This window comes from Amaranthus tricolor, chromosome 14 (assembly GCF_026212465.1).
Source record: "Amaranthus tricolor cultivar Red isolate AtriRed21 chromosome 14, ASM2621246v1, whole genome shotgun sequence".
Classification (NCBI taxonomy): Eukaryota; Viridiplantae; Streptophyta; class Magnoliopsida; order Caryophyllales; family Amaranthaceae; genus Amaranthus; species Amaranthus tricolor.
The window spans coordinates 2,266,846-2,287,842 of record NC_080060.1 but is presented as its reverse complement, the minus strand read 5'-3'; the positions used below and the strand labels follow the sequence as shown (position 1 = coordinate 2,287,842).

At 32.8% G+C, this 20,997-nt stretch overlaps 3 protein-coding genes across 4 annotated transcripts; 1 reads left to right on the top strand and 2 right to left on the bottom strand.

Moving 5' to 3' along the window:
* The first annotated feature begins 344 nt into the window (after positions 1-344).
* Positions 345-9,533, top strand: LOC130799759 (probable glutamyl endopeptidase, chloroplastic). Its single transcript, XM_057662981.1, has 15 exons — positions 345-755; positions 1,739-1,955; positions 2,982-3,092; positions 3,317-3,362; positions 4,221-4,330; positions 4,421-4,924; positions 5,230-5,358; positions 5,615-5,914; positions 6,011-6,469; positions 6,578-6,643; positions 6,808-6,868; positions 6,991-7,140; positions 7,221-7,358; positions 7,996-8,300; positions 8,582-9,533. Coding segments are annotated over exons 1-15 (2,874 nt in total). The 5' UTR covers positions 345-478; the 3' UTR covers positions 8,583-9,533.
* Positions 9,282-11,783, bottom strand: LOC130799760 (uncharacterized protein At4g26485-like). Of its 2 annotated transcripts, none has more exons than XM_057662982.1 (3): positions 11,636-11,783; positions 10,062-10,826; positions 9,282-9,532 (listed from the first exon to the last, which is right to left on the bottom strand). In XM_057662982.1, the coding sequence occupies exon 2, from the start codon at positions 10,810-10,812 to the stop codon at positions 10,090-10,092; it is 723 nt and encodes a 240-aa protein (XP_057518965.1). In that variant the 5' UTR covers positions 10,813-10,826; positions 11,636-11,783; the 3' UTR covers positions 9,282-9,532; positions 10,062-10,089. The 2 variants fall into 2 exon arrangements, with proteins under 2 accessions (XP_057518965.1, XP_057518966.1); XM_057662983.1 differs by having other exon boundaries at positions 9,330-9,532; positions 10,062-10,830; positions 11,636-11,754.
* A 911-nt stretch (positions 11,784-12,694) lies between these two features.
* Positions 12,695-16,126, bottom strand: LOC130799915 (acyl carrier protein 1, chloroplastic-like). The gene is made up of 4 exons (XM_057663210.1): positions 15,794-16,126; positions 14,496-14,588; positions 13,739-13,861; positions 12,695-13,065 (listed from the first exon to the last, which is right to left on the bottom strand). Exons 1-4 carry the CDS (start codon positions 15,860-15,862, stop codon positions 12,940-12,942), a joined length of 411 nt encoding a protein of 136 aa, XP_057519193.1. The 5' UTR covers positions 15,863-16,126; the 3' UTR covers positions 12,695-12,939.
* Between the last annotated feature and the right edge of the window lie 4,871 nt (positions 16,127-20,997).

The following is a 20,997-nucleotide window of genomic DNA, read 5'->3' as shown; positions in this document are numbered from 1 at the left end:
AAAGAAGACCACCTCATTAAAAGAAGAATAAATTGCAAATTACAGCCATAAAGTTTAGAACTTTTGCGAATTACAACCTCGATGTTTACTTTTTGCGAATTACAACCATTAAAGTATTAAAATTCCGACCACTTAATTTAAAATTCCGACCACCAAGATGGTCAAAATTATGTGTTTTGGCCTAAAACTGCAAATTTTAATACTTTAATAACTGTAATTCATAAAAAATAAACATTATAACTGCAATTAGCAAAAATACTAAATTTTAAAGTTAAAATTTACAAATAATTCTTAAAATAAACAATTGATCAATCCTTTTTTAGACTCAACCCATCACAAAATTAGTCCATGGTAATGGTGGTGTCACAATTACACTATGCCACTTCTGACTTCACTCTAGTTTCCTACTTTGAAGATTTCTCTAACTTGAACGGTTGAACCAACGAATAAAGTATAGTGTACTAAAAAGAGATTAAAGATGCGACTTCATAAAGTTTACCATCGTCTTTCTTCTCTTCCCTTCACCATTCATAACAATTATCATCTTTCTTCTTCTTGTCATCGTTTTACTCTTTCTCCACCTTCATTCCTCTCCTTTTCTCCCTTCAAATTTTCATTAAAGTCAACTTCCCACAATTCTAGGACTGTTTCTGGGAAGCCTTTGGGCTCTACAATGAGTAGACTTCAAGCAGTTTCTGGGGAAAATGTTTCTGTTGGTGGTTTTAATGGGTCTGCTTCTGTATCCGATTATGAAGGTATTTCTTCTACTTTTTGGAATTTTGTATCATGGGTTTTGTTTCTTTTGTCTTGAATTGAATTGGGTTTTATTTCTATGTATTGGATTGTCATTTAGTTTTTTGAATTGGGGGTATTTTTTGATTTGGTTTATGAATTTTTAAGTTTCAAGCTTGGGGAATTGATGGGTTAAAGGTAGGAACTTGAAAGGAACAAGTTGAATTTATGAGAATGGATGATGAGAATTCATGTGGAAGACCACTGATATATTGGTTCATATAGCCGACCCTAATATTTTGGGGACATTGTGTTTTGTTGATGAGAATGTATGTATAGAATTGAGAATTTGTTGGGGTAGTTTTTGAATTGATTGAAGTATTGAATTTTGGTTGCTGAACTTGAAGGTCTCTATGTTGGCTTTATTGGGTTGCAAATGTGGGAGCTTTGGATTTCTAGAGCTAACTGATCATATTTGTGACATTATTGAGATTGATATATGAGTTGTATTTAGTATTTACCATATAATATGTATTGATGTTTAATAAAAGGTTTAACCAATGTGTTGGACTGTTGGAGTATATATGAACTTGGTAGAAGACATGTTTCATGCTTCTTCTCTAGGTGCTACATTATGCAGGTTCCATTTGCCCATGTATGTGCTTGTGGGTGTAGTTAGTGTTAGAATTTAATTTTGTTACAAAGTATTATTCTATGGTATAGTTTTGTATTAATTTAATATACCATTTGTTATAGTCTATGTTACTTGGACTTGAGTACTGAAGTCGGATACTGTTACGTGTCCAAGTGTCGCATATGTCTAAATATTCAATTTTACGCCTAAAATGAAGTGTCTAAGTGCCATATTAATGTCTGAGCATCAAGGATCGGACACGGGTACGTGAAGCAAAATGAAGAGTCCGAGTAATATAATTTATAGTATATTCATTTCTATGGTATAGTTTTGTACTAATTTATAGTATAATTGTTGTATTTTGACTTGTAGATGATTTGGCTACTAGTGTTGGATATCAACTACCTCCACCTGAGATAAGAGACATTGTTGATGCGCCTCCATTGCCCGCATTGTCGATTTCACCCCATAGGGATAAAGTTTTATTTCTAAAGCGAAGATCTTTAACTCCTCTTATAGATCTTGCTAGACCAGAAGAAAAGCTTGCAGGTGTTCGAATTGATGGAAAAAGCAATTCACGAAGTCGAATGTGAGTACATATCTGAAAGAACATTGTGTGCCCCCTTTTTCTTGAGGCTTTAAGATCAGAACTTTGGTTTAAGTATTGGCTATTTCGATCAGTGCTTAATCGACTAAAGATTTTTTTAAAAGCTCAGCATCCTTTTAAAGGACTGGCATAGAGTACAAAAGTAGTTGTATATCAGCATATAGTTCTAAGCTTAGTCCTACTGAACCAGAATTAATCATAGCTATAAATATAAAGTGGACATGGGCATTGCTTGAATGTGCAAGATTCAAGAAGTATGTCAAATTTTATCCATAAAGTGTGTCAGTTATTTCCAAATAGACATTGTGCCACACCGTGTATGTAACTTCTTAGCAAATAGTGGATTATATTTTAAGAGTAATCACAGGAGACAACATTCTAAATCTCCAAAGTTCATCCAAGCTTCCGGGATAGTGCAAATTCTCGGATGTGGAGTGTCCCCAAAAGTACTTTAGTTGTTGATGTGATGCAGATAGTTTTGTGGTTATCTCAACTTATATTGTTGTTAAAACAATTTGAAAAACCTTTACAATTAGTTACAATAGTGGTGATGTGGACGATATCTTGCACTATGACTTTCAGTTTTTCTCCTAAGACTGCATATATATGTTCTTCCAACAAATGACTTCAAGTGGTTGGCACAATATGACAATTATTTCTTCTTAGAGAAAGATACTATGATATGATACCTACATTAATATTATCCTATGGTGGTCGTGAAGCTTCCCTTCACCATGGGCTAATAGGGTCGAGGTCGAGTGAGGTTTAACTTATGATCTTTGCTCTGCAATTTAGGGAAATTGTCTCTACTACACGATCCTTGGGAAAGTATTGAACTTGATACACAAAAAATCAACAAGTGAATGTTAATATAATGGCATAATTAAGCTAATAGGATAGTAGGATGTTCGTAATTAATGCTGCGGATGTTGTAATTTTTCTAGTTTTTTGTGACTTTGAGTAAGCGTTTTCACATGGTGTTAATCAAATTATTCATTTTTGGTGCAGGTCATTTTACACAGGGATTGCTATCCATCAATTGACAAGTGATGGTACTCTTGGTCCAGAAAAAGAGGTACATGGCTTACCTGTTGGTGCAAGGATCAATTTTGTTACCTGGTAATGACCAGTTTCCTAATTTCATTTACTAATTATGAGTTAAGTTTTCTTTTCTTTTCTTTTTTTTTTTTTTTACAAAATGCATTGAGGATGAAAAAGTCACTTGAATAGTTCTTTGCAAAAAAAAAGTAGTAGGACCAACAGTTTATATTTGAGACTTTCAGTTGTTATAAATAATGCACTTCTTTGCGTTTTGTTTTATTTTCTTTCTTATGCTTTGCCAGGTCCAATGATGGTCAGCATTTAGCGTTTAGTGTCCGGGTTGATGAGGTAGTTATCTTCCACACCTTGCTGTTATGTAATCTTAAACCTCTTCGATTTTGCTTCTCAACTAATCCTCTTTTAAAACCTGCATTTTCAAAGATTGTTACTCTTTTTTCTTGAATCGGTTATGTATTCTCAGCTGCAGAGTTTCCAACTTGGTGTCCAAAGCAAAAGGTTACCTGGGTACACATTCACTTAAGATCTTTATTATCTTGCTATTTTTTACAATTGGGTACCCTGATAAAAAAAAAACAATGTTATGATGTGGTCGTTCTGAATATCTGGGTGATCTTATGTTTTGCTTTGAAACTTACTAGAGCTGGTCAAGGAGCCAGTAAGTGTCTTATTTCGACTAGGTTACTTAAGCTGATGCAGTGGTACCTAAAATATGCTCTTAAGACAATAATTGTCTTTAGCCCCTTCGGTGGATGTTACTATCTATCCATTATTCAAAACAACTGAACACTCCTTTCATTCCAAATATATTTTCTGGTTAGGCTTTGTGATCATAAGAATACTAGTACGGGATTGGACAAAAGGTAGTTAAATGTGAGAATTTTTTTCCGAAACCATTTAGAGAGAGAAAGCAGAAAGAGAACAGTATAATTGTCAAAAAAAGGGTTGATATGATGGAAAAAGAAAGTTTTGGTTCTCATCCACATTGGGGTTGGGATTTTTTTGGCTAAAGTAGATATAATGGAAGATTAATATGTGATCAAAAGAGTCACAATTTTATTCACGTTGAGATCATTCTCATCTTGAGATGTTTGTTTGTCTAACACATAATTTCTGTTTTATGGTGTGGTACTTAAAGTGTTTAATGATTGGCTAGTCCTGCTCCAATTTGACTTTTTGCCGATGCAGGATTATGGTGGCATCGGCAAGCTTCAGTTATGGGTTGCCAATGTAGAAAGTGGACAAGCAAAACCTTTGTTTAACTCGGAAGATATCTATGTAAATGCTGTGTTCGACAAGTACGTATTCTTTTATCTCTTGAGACTTGCATACTTAATTCAAAAAGTTCGGTAGAATCACAACTGATTGTTTGCTGTGTTCCTTATTAGCTTTGTTTGGGTGGATGACTCTACTTTATTGGTTTGTACCATTCCATCATCTCGTGGAGATCCACCGATGAAGCCTCTAGTCCCACCAGGTCCTAAGATTCAATCGAATGAGCAAAAGAATACTATACAACTTAGAACCTTTCAGGATCTACTAAAGGATGAATATGATGAAGATCTGTTTGATTATTACGCAACTTCACAACTCGTGATGGTCTTTTTGAATGGAACCGTGAAACTCTTTGGGCCACCAGCTGTGTACACATCATTGGACCCATCACCGGATCAAAAATACATAATGATAAGTTCGATCCACCGGCCATACTCTTACATAGTACCTTGTGGAAGATTTCCGAAGAAGGTTGAAGTATGGACGGCTGAGGGAAAGCTTGTGAGACAACTCTGTGATTTGCCTTTGGCAGAGGATATTCCTATTGCTCATAATAGTGTGCGGAAAGGGATGCGTTCGATCAATTGGAGAGCTGATAGACCTTCAGATATTTACTGGTAATCTTCTATTTGTATTTGCGAGAACCCACCGCCCCCTGTCTCCTCTTGAGAAATGAATAGTAACTATGAGTCAATATAGTAAGCTCTATGTTTCTAGTTTTATGGAGTAATTCATTTATAAACATTCTCGTGGAAAACAGAAAAATGCTAAAATTAGGGAAGTTTCGGGTCATTTCGATAACATAATGTTGTGAAAAACACATGCCTATTAACTTGCTTTTCATTGTTTACATGCATGGAAATTTCCAAGCATTTCCCCTTTTTGCATCGATAGTTTTTTTATGTTTTAATTGGAACTTTAGGGTGGAGACACAAGATGGAGGTGATGCAAAGGTGGAAGCTTCCCCTCGAGATATCATTTATACGCAATCTGCTGAATCAAGTGAAGGCGAAGAACCCACCATCTTACATAAACTTGATCTTCGATATGGGTATAACTGTTATTTCATTTCTCGTCATTGGTTATCCCCTCTAAATCCTGACTACACTTTAAAACAATTACTGTTTGTTTCTCCCATGTTTATATTGGCTCGGAAAAAAACTTTTTGCCTCCTATCGTCGTGTATACTAAGTTGAAGATCTTTAAATCTCTTATTTATTTTTCGATAATTTAAATGCTGGTGTTATAATGTAATTTTTGGTCAGAGGCTGAAACCTTGGTCAATTTTCCGTCCTATACCTTCGCAGGGGAATATCCTGGTGTGATGATTCTCTAGCTCTAGTGTACGAGTCTTGGTATAAAACGCGGCGATTAAAAACTTGGGTGATATCTCCTGGGAGAGAAGATGTCGGTCCACGTATATTATTTGATAGGTCCTTTGAAGATGTATATTCTGATCCTGGTTCTCCCATGTCACGAAGAACTCCAGATGGAACATATGTCATTGCAAAGATTCGGAAGGAAGAAGATGATACAACTTATTTATTGCTGAATGGTAATGGTGCTACACCTGAAGGAAACATACCTTTTCTCGATTTGCTGGACATGTAAGTGCTAAAAGGATAAAATGCATTTCTACAGTCAATTTCTCGATAACGAAGTTAACATAAGTTACTTTTTACCCCGACACAAAATTGTTTCAGTAATACAGGCAACAAAGAAAGAATATGGCAGAGTGACAAGAAAAAGTATTATGAGACGGTGGTTGCCTTGATGTCCGATCAAATTGAAGGGGATATATTTCTTAACCAATTGAGAATACTTACTTCAAAGGAATCAAAAACCGAGAACACCCAGTATTTCGTGCAAAGTTGGCCGGATAAGAGGCCGTTCCAAATTACGAACTTCCCGCACCCTTATCCTCAACTAGCTTCGTTACATAAAGAAATGATCAAGTACCAACGTAGTGACGGGGTGCAGCTTACTGCTACATTATACTTGCCCCCGGGGTATGACTCCTCTAAAGATGGACCTCTTCCATGTCTCGTCTGGTCATATCCCGGAGAATTTAAAAGTAAAGATGCCGCTGGGCAAGTTCGCGGTTCTCCCAACGAGTTTGCTAGCATAGGTCCCACCTCGCCCCTTCTCTGGTTGGCTAGAAGGTCTGTGTCATCCTCTTCGAGATTATGCACATTTACTTGGTATGCCCTTGTTAAGTTATTATATCTCCATCATTTAGACTGAATATACCAAGTCGTGCCTATCAACAGGTTTGCTGTTTTGTCGGGACCTACCATTCCTATCATTGGCGAGGGTGATGAAGAAGCTAATGACCGGTAAACATGCATACAGTGTTACTCCATCATGTTTATTTTCAAATTACAATGTGATTTCTTGTCTTTAGCGATCGTTATAAATATCGACATTGGAAGATTTCTTTACTGTTCAATCCCTTAAGCATATTTTTAAAGCCTTTCCGGACTGAAGATTTTTTCACTAGGTATGTAGAACAACTCATTGCTAGTGCCGAGGCTGCTGTGCAAGAAGTTATCCGACGAGGGGTAAGCTTTTTTGTCGATCATTTAATCCCTCCGTCCCATTTATATGAACTAAGCAATGAGCATATATTATGGCATAGACAAAATTTAGAATACATTTACTTAGGCATGCTTTGCTTTTGAAGGTTGCTCATCCGGACAAGATAGCTGTTGGAGGTCACTCTTATGGAGCATTCATGACTGCAAACCTTTTGGCACATGCTTCTCATCTTTTCTGCTGTGGAATTGCTCGATCCGGAGCATATAATCGAACTCTAACACCATTTGGATTTCAGGTACATATTTTGTTTTCCGTCATCGTCAAATACTATTTATTTCAACGAGTGTTTTGGTATTGATGTTTTTGATTTTATAGAATGAGGATAGAACACTTTGGGAGGCGACAAACACTTATATAGAAATGAGCCCTTTTATGTCGGCTAGTAAGATCAAGAGGCCCATTTTGCTTGTTCATGGAGAACAAGATAACAACTCAGGAACATTGACAATGCAGGTAATTTCCGTCTGATTTTCACCTTTGTATTCTGTTGAATGTTGTATGATACATGTTATTCTTCGGGTGTGCAAGGAAATTGGCTTTTTTATTGTATTTTTGTCTAGCTTTTAACTTTTTGATTTTTGGCTGGTTAAACAACAAAAAAGTGTTTCGGACAAATAGCTTTTAAGCCTACTAAAAATCCGGACCAAATTTCTATAGTGAGTAGCTTATTCATTGAATTTTGGCCTTTTGACTCGCTTTTTTCTCTTAACAAACAACCAACAGCGAAACAACTAAAATTTACCAAACATCTCCATTACAATTGGCTTGAACACCTGGCTAAATTTTTAGCAAATCAACAAACACTTTTAGCTAGTCAAGCAGTCAATAGTTCCCCCAACAACCATTTGATGGACCCTTTCATATTTAATGAAACGAATTGTCAGAACTTTGATAGATGAGTGGCGTGAAGAAACTATAGTTAGTCGGAGAGGTGGGATATCAAAGAAGTTGACAATAATATTCATTTACTGTAATTTTCCACGGCTGAATATCCAATTCACTGTAGGACTATCGAGGCTAGTTTTGAAATGCTTAGATCTTATTGAATCACTGTCCTTTACTTATTACATTCACTTGCAAAATTTTTTAGTCGGAACGATTCTACACCGCTTTGAAGGGTCATGGAGCCCTTTGCCGATTAGTAATTCTTCCTTATGAGAGTCATGGGTATTCGGCTAGAGAGAGCATCATGCATCTTCTTTGGGAGACAGACCGGTGGCTGCAAAAGCATTGCGTTTCAAATACCTCTAAAATTAATGCAGATGCTACCTCCCTTAAGAAAGACGAGGGCGAAGGAAATCCCGATAACAAAGTGATATCTGCAACCGGTAGTGGTGTTGCCGAAATGGAGGAACCAACGGATGGAGGTTGTTCTTTTCCAAGGTCTTCGTTATGGTAATTTCTGTTCTCCGAGAACTTAATGCCTTCGATAACTCGTTTTATATCCCTTCCCGTTTTAAATTTTTTTTGATAATCGAATTGAAGACGGTCTAGAGCTAATCATCAAGTCGGCTTGAATGAGCTTTTCCCCAAGCCGATCTGATCAGCTCTAGATCGTGACTAACGAGTTAAATTACAAAGATTCAACATTCTGCAACTCGTTTTTGCACGTTTTTCATCTGCACACATTTGACATCATTTCTTTCTTTCCCTTCCTGGCTATTAATATTTCCCAGAATGCATTTGGCGCACCTACACGAACTCGCGTGTTTGAGCATGTCGAGAACTCCCTGGCGAGAAGAACATGTGCGCGTTGACGATTCAAAACAATGGTCCAGCATAGGTTCCGTGAAAGATGATCTCCGGCATTATTTCACTTTGCTACATTTGCTTTGCTGGGTCAAGGTTGTCCTTGGCACTGACTCGACATTCTTGAAGAGAAATAAAAATTTAAGTACATGACATTGTTTTTATTGAGGTGTGATTTATTGGTCAAAAGTGCAAACTAAAATATATTGTTTATTGGGTTTACTATTAGGTTGTAAAATGCCACAATGATATTTGAACGTTTATGATAAGATTATATGAATTTGTTGTACGAATATCGACATTTTTATACTTTTGTGTCCCCGATGATTTTGCTTTATTTTACAATTTATATTATTTACTCTTCCGTTTCTTTTCAAATGTCATATTTGCTTTTTGAGTGCTATTTTGCAATTATTCTTAATTTGTAAATTTCTTCTTAATCTATATCTATAAATTAATACATAGTCAAATGGAATGTTGTTTGATTCATCTCAACATAAGGTGTATTAATGTCTATTTTTTATAATTTTTAATTATGCACAATTAGAGATATTAAAGATTAAATTAGTGCATTAGTAAACGTGTAAATTGCAAATAGAACATTTAAAAAGCAAAGAAAGAAGCAGATTACGTAAGAAGAGAGATTGATTTTGTGGTTATGATAAGTTGAGATAATATGGTCAATGATCAATGATCTATATACATTCAACAATATTTCAAATAAGATTAGTGTCTGCTCATGCAAATGATCAAATCCCATCTTGTACAGTCGATAAGAAATAGAAAAGAAAAGAAAATTGCGTCCTTTGGCTCGATCCAGAGCTGCATCGTCCAGAAGGTACAAACAACCTCATCAAGGACAACGGAAACCTGCATCGCTGCACGAGAAGTCTTCCCGGTCAGTTGCTGAATTTCTCAAACGGGCAAATGAATTGATGAAAACAGTTATATGACTTGCTGTATGCTTGCACAAGTTTCAACTGACTAAGTTTAAACATAATAGGTTAGAAACCCTAAAAAGATCATCAAATATATAAGCCAAAGAAGACTCATAAACCTACCACATGATCAAACGACCCATTTTAATATAAAGGGTGTTTGACAAACGGCTGATAGCTGGTAGCTGATCATATCGGCTAATTTGACTAGCTGATTTTATTAATTGGTTTGACCAACTGATTGTGAATCCACTGCTATGAGCAGCTTGTTCAAAAACAGTTTATTCATAACAATAAACTGTTTTAACCAGTTAATTTATCAAACATTAGCATCAGATAGTTTGACCACCCAACCCTCAATTTGTATCAAAATAAGCTAAAATGGCCAAATAAACTATTTTACCAAATACTTGATTATAATTCGAACCCAACAAACTAAATTTCAAGAAAAGTTCAGGGGAATTATTACCAGAAAACCATTTTTGGAGACATAAGTCTCAAGCAGAGATGTCATCAAGGTGAAAGATGAAGGTGGAAGCAGGGAACAACGGGAAGGACTCATCCGCGAAGAAACCATCAGCACGCTTGTTCGAGTATCCAGGGTAGTCCGCCCTCCGAAAAGGCACCTTAAGGTGGAATCTAAGTCCAATTGTCTCAGCCTTCTTGGCTAAGTTCCACTGGCTATAGGGCTGTCCTTCCTTGTGGCTTACATGTACTTCTCCTGATTTCGTCAGTAGTAGTTTCGCATTCCTTAAGAACTCTGTCACAAGCCTTTTGTTCATCTCGATTTGACACGAACTATTTTCGGGGAACATAAACCCAACATGAGGGAAGTTATAGATGATTCTATCAAATCTTTGAGTAGAAAGAAAGTAATGTTGGCTCATTTCGGTTGCATCAACACCATGGATTACTATGCACCCTCGCTCTTCCAATTCCCTTACATTCTCTACTCCATTGCTGTATTTCTTTCCTAACATCTCAAGAGAATCAAGAGATGTAGTGACTATGTTGTACGATGTCCCGAATGTTCGGGCTAAACATAGGGAAAACGAAAAATCGCCTTCTCCTACTAATAATATCTTTTGTGATGATGCATAATGCATTATTGATATTTCTTCGCTTTCACTCTCATCTTCATCGGATTCCGTTTCCTCTTCCTCCTCCGCGTCCACGAGCATTACCACCTCCTCCTCTGATCTAGTCTTAAGCATTGTCATTTGTTTTCTTATCCCTTTCTCGGATTTTCAAATTCAAAATATGGATAAATTAGAATGTATTCAGGCAAAAAACCTAAACAATCAACACAAAGTATTTTTTTTTTTTGATTTTTGATTCAGGGATAGGTTAGAGAATCTCTAATATGGGCAAGGGGAGTGAACTAATAATTCCTTTAGGTGTTGAGTATCAAACCTCATTCTAGAGTGAAAGAAAAATCTCTCAACTAGTGCCGTTTCTGGTATTTTTTGGACCTAGGTAAATCGAAAGAAATGGGGTCTCTTTATGAAGGGTTGATTCTAAACTTTAACGGATATTTGAAAAAATAACGGAGACGGACCCTATATATCAGTATATCACAATTATCATTTTAAATGGACTAACCCATGATTCTCGATTAACACAAAGTTATAAAGAAGCATTACATATTATGATCAAGAATTTTAACTCCATCACTACAGATGCAAGGAAAATGATTTTTCTACCATCAAAATTAAGAAACAAGAAAATCAAAGCTTAAATGGGGGCCAAAAATGCTTGTAAGTGATCAACTTCCCTAAAAAGTACTCCATGACAGTAGAACTTGCACGAGGGTAAAGTATTGCAAAGTTCAGAAATCAAATTATTACCCAGAAATTGCAGACAAAAGATTAAAAAACACAGAAACCCCTAATTTCATCAACTAAATCAGGATTATACTAAATCAAACTGAAACCTAAAACAAAGATAAGACGATCATACATGCCAGTAAGCCAATATAAAAAAAATTAACTAAAATGTAGATGAAATTGTATAGAAGAAAAGATAAAGACTTAGGGTTCTTACAATTTAGACTGTTCGAAAACCTTGAAGATCACTAGAGAGAAAAAGCTGGAGAATTGTGTTGTGCAGGAACTTTATATTGGCCAGTCAGCGCTTAGTCAACAATAGTAGTGTAAAGTGCAGTTCAATAATTAAGAGGATTTTCACTACCACTCCATCCTAAATACCGTCTTTTTCGGATAAGATCTGATAAAATTTTGTATCATTCAGCTCGTCTTATAATATTTTAATATTAAATTTTTATAATTTTTAATTGTATATAATTTTACATATAAATAATTCAACAAGTCTAGTAGATTGTGTAAAAAGATATTTGTGTGTAAGTAAAAAAGGAAGAAGTAAATAATAAAGAAAATTATGCGGAATAATTTAACATTTTACTCATTTCCCTACAATAATCTCAACTTTTGATTAAATATGAATAACTCCAACTATAAGGGGTGCTTACTAAGAATGCACCAAGATGACTTCTTAGTTCTTACCTATACAACAAGTTATTTTGCATAAAAAATAAAAAAGTAAATGCAAAATTAAATTATAAAAAATTGAAAAATTTTAGAAAATTCAAAAGAGAAATTAAATAAGTTTATTTTTTGATTTTATCTTATGAATTTTAATATTTTATTTTTTTTTGTTAGCAATTACTTGCAAACTTCGATCACCATTTGGACAACAATGTTCTTTGGTAAGTGATACTAAAATTGGAATTATTCATGGTTAATCAAAAATTTGAATTATTATAGGAAAATCAATAAAAGTTTAGATTTTTCTACGTAATTTTTCTTGTTATAAATTCATTATGCAAATGATAAGCTCATTTTAGAAACAAAAGACAAAAACAATTATGCCAGAGCCTTAATTTTAAAAGATAAATTGAACTAACTCGGCTATTATTGTCTTTGATTTATATGATACACATCTCTTAATCAATGACCAAGGCCGTAACTTAGACAGACTTGAGTCTAGATTCTTCTTGCGTCTCAATTTGCTACCCAATATCGATGAGATAATAGCTAAAATGATAATAAAATAAAGGAAAATGTCGAGTGAGAAACATTAAGATTGTCTTGAACACATCAAAAAATCAAATCTTTTTGACTAACAAAACAACTCATAGGCTCACAACAATAGAGTCCAAAAATGGGAGTGCGAATAGAATCAACAAGAATTGAGAGAAATGGAAGCCAAAAAAAGCCTTAGGATAAGTAGAACAAGAATCTCTAGCTAGCTAGCTAACTGCCCCATTCAAGACTTAAAACGGGCAGCTAACTTAGAGAACATAATTTAGATAATAATATAGATTTTAATTAAGCTTTCTTCTCAAGAAGAGACTCAATAACATCTGCAGCTTGTTGGATTGTTGTAATATCTTGAGCTTTATCTTCATCCACATTGATATTGAATTGTTCCTCTAGATCCATCACGATCTCAACCTGCGCGTGGTTGAACAATATTTCATTATCTTAATGTCATCAAGTAACACATTGTCGCATTAAATTGCTAAAACCTTGTTTTTTTCGCCTTAGTTTTGAGTTGACAACTTAGGATGGGGTTTTGAGGTTGAATATGTGCAACATTGTCCTTATTGATATGGGCGATTCTAGGCACATTCGGGGTGCCCGATTGTTTAGGGCCAAAAATTAGGGCCTAAATTAGTTTTAAGATGCATTTTTTGTATAATCAAGTTTTATAGTTTATACTTAATTTTTCGCTTTTAATATATTCATTTGATTATTGACATGGGCAATTCTAGGCACATTTGGGGTGCCTGATCATTTAGGGCCCAAAGATTATGGCCCAAATTAGTTATAAGATAACATTTATTGTATAATCAAATTTTGCATTTCATATCTAATTTTTCGCTTTTAATAGAGTATATTTATTTGATTTTAAGATGAATTGTGTCTTATTATTGTTGTTTATGAGTAAATATTCAAGCATAAACTATTTCATTTTAGAATGTAAATATACATGTTGGTGTTATTTATTTTTACAGTTAATGCATTTCAGAATGTAAATAAGGGATAAGCTATCTATATTAATCGAAAACGACTTTTTTGTTATACAAAGGTAAAATTACGTACAAGTGAATGTGGATGTACTTACCGTGTCCAAGGAATCAGCACCAAGTTGAGTGAAATCGGATTCAGCTGTTACCTCAACATCAGCTGCCAATGCCAATTTCTCCTTTACAATTGCAATAACTTTGTCAACTGTCTCCTTCTTTGCCTGCCAATTATTTTCATGGTTAGTATGAACTAACTCGCTACAAGCTAATACTCGTAAGATACAATTACACATTAAAATCAAGTCAACCAAAAGTTTAAGTTGGTGGTTGTCGTCTTTCGAATATGTTACTTACCCTATTACACCCATCACAGGGGAGGCTAAAAGTGTTAGTGCAACACAAACTGCTTTTATACATGATGTTAAATATTTCTTTTGAGGAGTAGATGCAATTTGAACATATAATATTCCGTGACATTAACTTCTGATACTATGTCAAGAAATTAACTATAACTTAGATTGCTCCAAAATACGTATATAATCTCACAATAAACCTACTATTTTAAATCAATATGTGAATGTTTTTTGAACGGCCTAAAATATTACTCCATATGCTACAAGACTACAACTAATTTGGTACTGAGGAATATGAAACAAATTGTTTGATAATGGTGAAACATGAACATTTCAACATTTCATTAACCCCAAGTCATTAAGTGACTTTTACTTAAGGTGGGTTTTAAAAAGGTCGGATAAACACAATTTTTACGCCTGTTAATGAAAAAACAACGAAAAATTTTAATAACAAATAACATGTACAACTTCACATAAATAAGAAATTAATAATGAAACATACACAACAAATTTGGAGACGACGTGAAGTCCTTAGCGTTGGTAGACTGCTTTTGTTCCATCCTAGGGATACTATACTTGAAAGTCTTCCATTTCCCTGCGTATTAATTCAAATAAGTGTGACAAAAATATAAATATAAAGTCTTTGATAACTGCTAAAGTCATTTGATATTTATTCTTTTTTATAGATTTCCTTTGACCTTTCAAAAAAGCATTATTTTTCTCTAATATTTTCTGTTAAATAGTGCTTTATCAGAGGAACAGAAGAAGTCAATATAGAGTCGTATATAATTAATCCTACTCATGGTTTACCATAGTTTTCCCTTCTAAATTTATTGTCAAAAATAATATATAGTCACTTTAAATTTGCACAATTAAAACTCAAATATATAAGAGTTTTTAAATTCTTTAGGTGCAAACTCAAAGACGTTGAGCGAGTATTATATTAGCAATAACTTTTTTTTTCCAAAAATACCCTCCAAATTCATATTATCAATTATCAAGGATATTTAATATTACATCTATTTTTACTAAAAAAATTCACACGTGAAATGATGAAGGTGTATTTATTAATAAAAACAGAGGTAGTAATTAACATAAAAGGGGAGAATTAAACCATGTACAATCCAAATAATTTGTTGCACATTATCGAAAAGAAGTAATACCACTCAAGTATATATCATAATTCTATCATTATCATTCTAGTATTCTACATCACTTATACCTACTTCTGTTCTGAAATACTTACTATTGATGATTACATATTTAATGAAGATATGTCACTATCAATAGCAAGTATAATGAAACAGAAAAAGTATAATGTTTTATAATCATATAAATGGACAAGCATTATCAATTTAATATGACAATTAGTGATGTTGACATTGAAAATCAATAAAAAAAAATAGTAGTGATAATATTGGGATGATTTATCTCATATCGACAAATTGAAATGATGTGTACACTTTATAAGTTATTGGAGTCCGTTCTTCCTATTCACCATTGCCTTATGATTTTGGGATAATATATATCTCTTTGGCTTATGAAGTATATACACCTCGTGTTTCCCCGTTAATGTGTTGGCATTCACAACAAGTTCAGCCTAATTTAACTGTTAATCAACATTTCATAAAAAAAAAAAAGAAATTTACAATTAAAAATTAACGAAACAAAATTGAAACATTGGGCAACCAAAATCGCAATTAAAAGCTTAAACTATTAGTTGTAGAATATGTCGAGACGAATTTAACAAGAAATTGTAGCGGTAAAATATGTTATATTTTTAGATAAAATAAAAATTACCTGGGAAATTTTGTGAATAGATGAGATTGTAGGCTGGAATTTAACATTTACAGCAGAAAAGGAAGCCATTGATGTGAGATACAGAAAGTATAGAAGAAGAGGAAGAGGAAGCTTGGTTTATGCTGTATGTATGTTCACTAAGTAGGGTGAGGATAAGCTTATAATGTAATGTATTGTCTGCACGCTGCAAGGATCTTTAGGGTATGCCAATGAGTGGTCAGAATTTGCTTCTTGGGTTGAAGCCTATCTATTTTCTACTCTTTTGTCCCAGCAAAGTCACGCTTATCATATGAAGATTAAGAAATTAGATATAATGAGTTAAAGTTATAGAAATAGAGTATTTAAAAATAAGAGAAATAATATGAAGATTAAAAAAGGTTGGATCAATGGATCATATTCAATAATAGAAATGGACAAATTTATTAGCATAGACTTTTTTAGATATGGGTTTCGCTCTAACTATTACCAAATTTAACGGGTAAAATTTAGTCAAGTTTTTGTATGAAACGGTTTCACATTAAAACGCGCTCTATAATTAGGTTAAATAGTCCAATAATAGAACTTTTTAACATAATGGACCTTTTGTAAGAGCTCGTCTCATGATGAGACAATCTCATACAAGAGCGGCTGAAATTTAAGAGAGTTTTGCTTAATATTTGTCTCGTGGATATTTGTGTGAATATGGGCATGACTATAGGTAATAGGCTAATACTCCCTACGTTCTCTAATGTTCTTCTCATTTAGAATACTCCTTTTTAAAGAGAGAAGTTTGACTATGATTTTTGAGAGATATGTAGAAGAAATATTATATTAATTTGAGATCTTGTTAGATTCATCTTAATATACACTTTATTTTCATACATTTTTTATAATTTTTTATTATGTGTAATTAGAGATATTGGGTTTATAAATTGGTTTGAAATTGTGTAAAAAGTAAACGAGAAAAACAAAAAAAATGAAGGGAGCAGTTAGTACCAATTCACCTTGTATGAGACTGTCTTATTATGAAATGGACCAAAAAAGTAACCTAATTATATAAAGGAAATTTGTTAACTGATTTACATTAATTTCCTAAAACCGTTCTTAAGGCTTTTTTTGTTTTTATCTTTTTTAAAAATAATTATAATTTGGACCAGTCCAATTCAAACGGTCTCATCGAGACAATTTAAATAAAGAAGCATTGATGCCATATTGAGAAAATTTGAAAACAATAAGACAAAAAATCAAAAAAATAAACCAATTAGTACAACTTTCAACTTTATTCCAAAAGTAAGCGTGAATATTCCAAATCTTAGGGTTGGGGTTGTTTGTAATTACTAGCTGCGAACAGGTCAAAAAAGACAAAATAGTTGTTCGCAGTAACTAACTGCGAAAAACTGTTTGACTTTGTTTGACCTGTTCGCAGTTAGTAACTACGAACAGCTATATTACATAATTTTTTTCCTAATTTTTGAGTTGTTATTTGTTGTATTTGCATTAGTGACATTAGAATAAGTAACTACAACTCAATGTATGTTTCAGGCGGAATGATTCATCGCCAAAACTTCGACATAAGTCAAAGCTTGAAGGCTATGATAAAATAAATAAACATATATATACAACTAAATACATACAAATGTTTGAAATATACAACTAAATAAACACACACACACATATACATACATACATATATATATATATATATATATATATATATATATATATATATATATATATATATATATATATATATATATATATATATATATACATATATATATATATGTATATATATATATATGTATATATATATATATATATATATATATATATATATGTATATATATGTATATATATATATATATATATATATATATATATATATATATATATATATATATATATATATACATATATATATATATATATATATATATATATATATATATATATATATATATATATATATATATATATATATATATATATATATACATATATATATATATATATATATATATATGTATATATGTATATATATATGTATATATATATATATATATATATATATATATATATGTATATATGTATATATATATGTATATATATATATATATATATATATATATATATATATATATATATATATATATATATATATATATATATATATATATATATATATATATATATAGACACACACACACACACACACATACTTATATATATATATATATATATATATATATATATATATACATATATATATATATATATATATATATATATACATATATATATATATATATATATATATATATATATATATATATACATATATACATATATATATATATATATATATATATATATATATATATACATATATACATATATACATATATATATATATATATATATATATATATATATATATATATATATATATATATATATATATATATATATATATATATATATATATATATAGTCGATCCAAATACACAAAAGCGAAACGCTAACGCTCATAACCCTCATCTACCCTATCCAATTGAGTTGGTCTCCTACGCCTCCTATGGTAGTAAGAGGCGTTTGGGTGTCGCTCTGGAGGTCTCCGAAACGTCTATGGGGTATGAAAGGTCCATCTCCTCCATATGATAGTCATAAGCAGGAGATGAGACGTGCGTATGGGTAGTAGCCGGTGAGGACTCTGCAGCGACTTCCGGTATGAAGTGCTGGAACTGCGTGCTGACGAGCATGCCTTGCACAATCTCCCTCACCGGCTCCTCGTGGCTGTACTGCATCTTTGCTGCCGCACCCTGTGCCTGCAATTAATAGCCGAAACAGTGTCACTACCTAAAACACAAGACCCATGCTTATCTTTATACATAACAATACGCCATGAAGATAAATATGAATCAAACGTAGCCCTAAGTCTCCATGAACAGCCCCGCTTACACTTCAAGGTAAGGACAGTTTTGTTCGAGGTCTCCGTTCTGTACTCCACATTTCTACGAATATGATACACTCTGATAGTTTCCAACAACGCTTCCTTGCTATCAAACATCATACCCTTCTCCAACTCTCCTTCTTCGGTGTAAGTAGTATCACAAGCCCAAGTCCTCCATGAGTTGTCCTCCTTATACTCGTCTAGAGGTGGACATAGGGCATAAGGTGTAGGAGGAATGATTGTAGGAATGTTGCATAGGGTCATGTCAATTGCTAGCGCATCCTCATCGACATCCACATCATCTTCAGAAGGATCGTCAATGAGCTCATTACGCTCATTTCCATCATCCCAAGGTCCCATCTTGTCACTTTCTCCTAAGTTAACCATTGAATCAATTGGAACTTGATTCGTAGGGGGTTGAGAAAATGTACAAGATGCGGAAGGAACAAAAGGATTAAGAGTTTCCTGAGTTGATATAGGCATAGGGGTTGGAGTAGGATTAGAAGCAACTACATTTCCTAAGGGTAGTTCTTCTATATAACTCCAAAGAGGAAATTTGAGTGGACTTTGAATGCTCCCACATAGTATCCAAAGCCTCATCATCCTCAACAGGAAAGGCAAGCAATTTTCCACTCATGTCATATTTAAAGCTTATATTTAAGGTACTTCTAGTGGGGTCCAATCCAATCTTAGAACATATAAAACGTTTAAATTGGTTCAAATCCATGTTCGAGTTGCATGCGAACAACCTACGTCTTCCCTCAACATAATAAACTTTGTCATTACTTTCTCGATTACAACCATTCCAAAAACATACTATAGTGATGCGAAATGATGTCATTTTCTACATTAATACAAACAAAATCAACATCATCAACAACTTCATGCCCATATAAGTACATTATAGTCATTTGATTATAATCTTTTTTGGTATACAAATTAATAAAGTCCATAATGTAACTAAGTTCATACATATATACTGCACATAAAATCCAAATAATAAATCAATTAATAGGTTCATAAATGATATTTCTAATACCAACATCAACATTTCTTATAATGTATAATGTACATCAAATTTAACTATTTCAGTATGCTCATCAACAACAATACTTCAAAAAACAACATAAAGCTATAAAAACAATTACACATTACCTTGAATAGTTATGGATGATTAAGAAGAGTGTTGATTTAAAGAACTAGTAACCTACATTTGACAAAACCACCAAACTTTATCAAAACCCTAAAAATAGATATATATATATATATATATATATATATATATATATATATATATATATATATATATATATATATACACTAAAAAAGCGCATAAAAATTTACCTTTGTGCGATCTAAAGTATCCCAGACTAATTTTGAAGTGCCAAATTGAAAGAGGAACACAACAATTGATGGATTCAAGCTAGTCTAATATTGGTTTTGAAAGGAGAGTGTCGAGTAGTATTAAGCTAGGGTTTTGAGAAATAGGAAAATGAAAACGAAAGGAAGCTACAGAGTATTTGTGGAGCTCTTTGTTCGCAGTTACTAACTGCGAACAGACCCAAACTATAGGTTTGGAATTCTTACGCTTAGTTTTGAAAATAAGATGAAAGTTATACTATTTTGTTCTTTTTTTAATTTTTTATCTTATTATTTTCAAATTTTCCGATATTGACAATGAATAATGGGCCTAAGTAAAGAATAGAGGGACGAAGGAAGAAATGGGGGTTGTCGGGCTGGGCTACATAACAAATTCTACATCGTATTTGGTTACTAATTTGGGCACTACAGTATAGAACCAGGCCATTCGTGATCAACTCACAAGATTTGTTGCAATCCTTATTACTTAAAAGTTTAATGGTTGTTTGGTAAAATAATTTATTGGATAAATTTAATTTATTTTAGTATAAATAAATACTTGCTTGAGTGGTCAAATCAGTTAATGTTAGTGTTTGATTACTTATCAACTCCTTGAAACAAATTGTTATAAATTAGCTATTTTTGAACAAGATGCTTCAAGTAGCGGATTTAATATCAATTATTTTCACTAATTGATAAAATCAATCACTCCAATCAATTATCAGCTATTAGTTGTTTAACCCTTAAGTCTCGCCCACCTCCTTCTTGGAAGTGTTAAGAATCTTAAATTTTTTATTCTTTTGTTGCGGATTAAAGTTTAAAGTCAATTATTTTATTTGTGTCAAAAAGTATTTTTTTTTTATTGAAGGTAACGTAGTTTGTTGCCAGATTTTGCCTGCTCATCTAACAGTACTTT

What these genes read in the sequence shown, in the direction of transcription:
- LOC130799760 (XM_057662982.1), bottom strand. Translation starts at nt 10,812, where the DNA reads ATGACAATGCTTAAGACTAGATCAGAGGAGGAGGTGGTAATGCTCGTG.
- LOC130799915 (XM_057663210.1), bottom strand. Translation starts at nt 15,862, where the DNA reads ATGGCTTCCTTTTCTGCTGTAAATGTTAAATTCCAGCCTACAATCTCA. An exon ending in CTATTCACAAAATTTCCCAG is followed by an intron (nt 14,589 to 15,793) that starts GTAATTTTTATT and finishes ATTAATACGCAG; the next exon opens with GGAAATGGAAGACTTTCAAG. An exon ending in GTCGTCTCCAAATTTGTTGT is followed by an intron (nt 13,862 to 14,495) that starts GTATGTTTCATT and finishes AATAATTGGCAG; the next exon opens with GCAAAGAAGGAGACAGTTGA.
- LOC130799759 (XM_057662981.1), top strand. Translation starts at nt 479, where the DNA reads ATGCGACTTCATAAAGTTTACCATCGTCTTTCTTCTCTTCCCTTCACC. An exon ending in AGACCTTCAGATATTTACTG is followed by an intron (nt 4,925 to 5,229) that starts GTAATCTTCTAT and finishes TTGGAACTTTAG; the next exon opens with GGTGGAGACACAAGATGGAG. An exon ending in CAGGAACATTGACAATGCAG is followed by an intron (nt 7,359 to 7,995) that starts GTAATTTCCGTC and finishes AAAATTTTTTAG; the next exon opens with TCGGAACGATTCTACACCGC.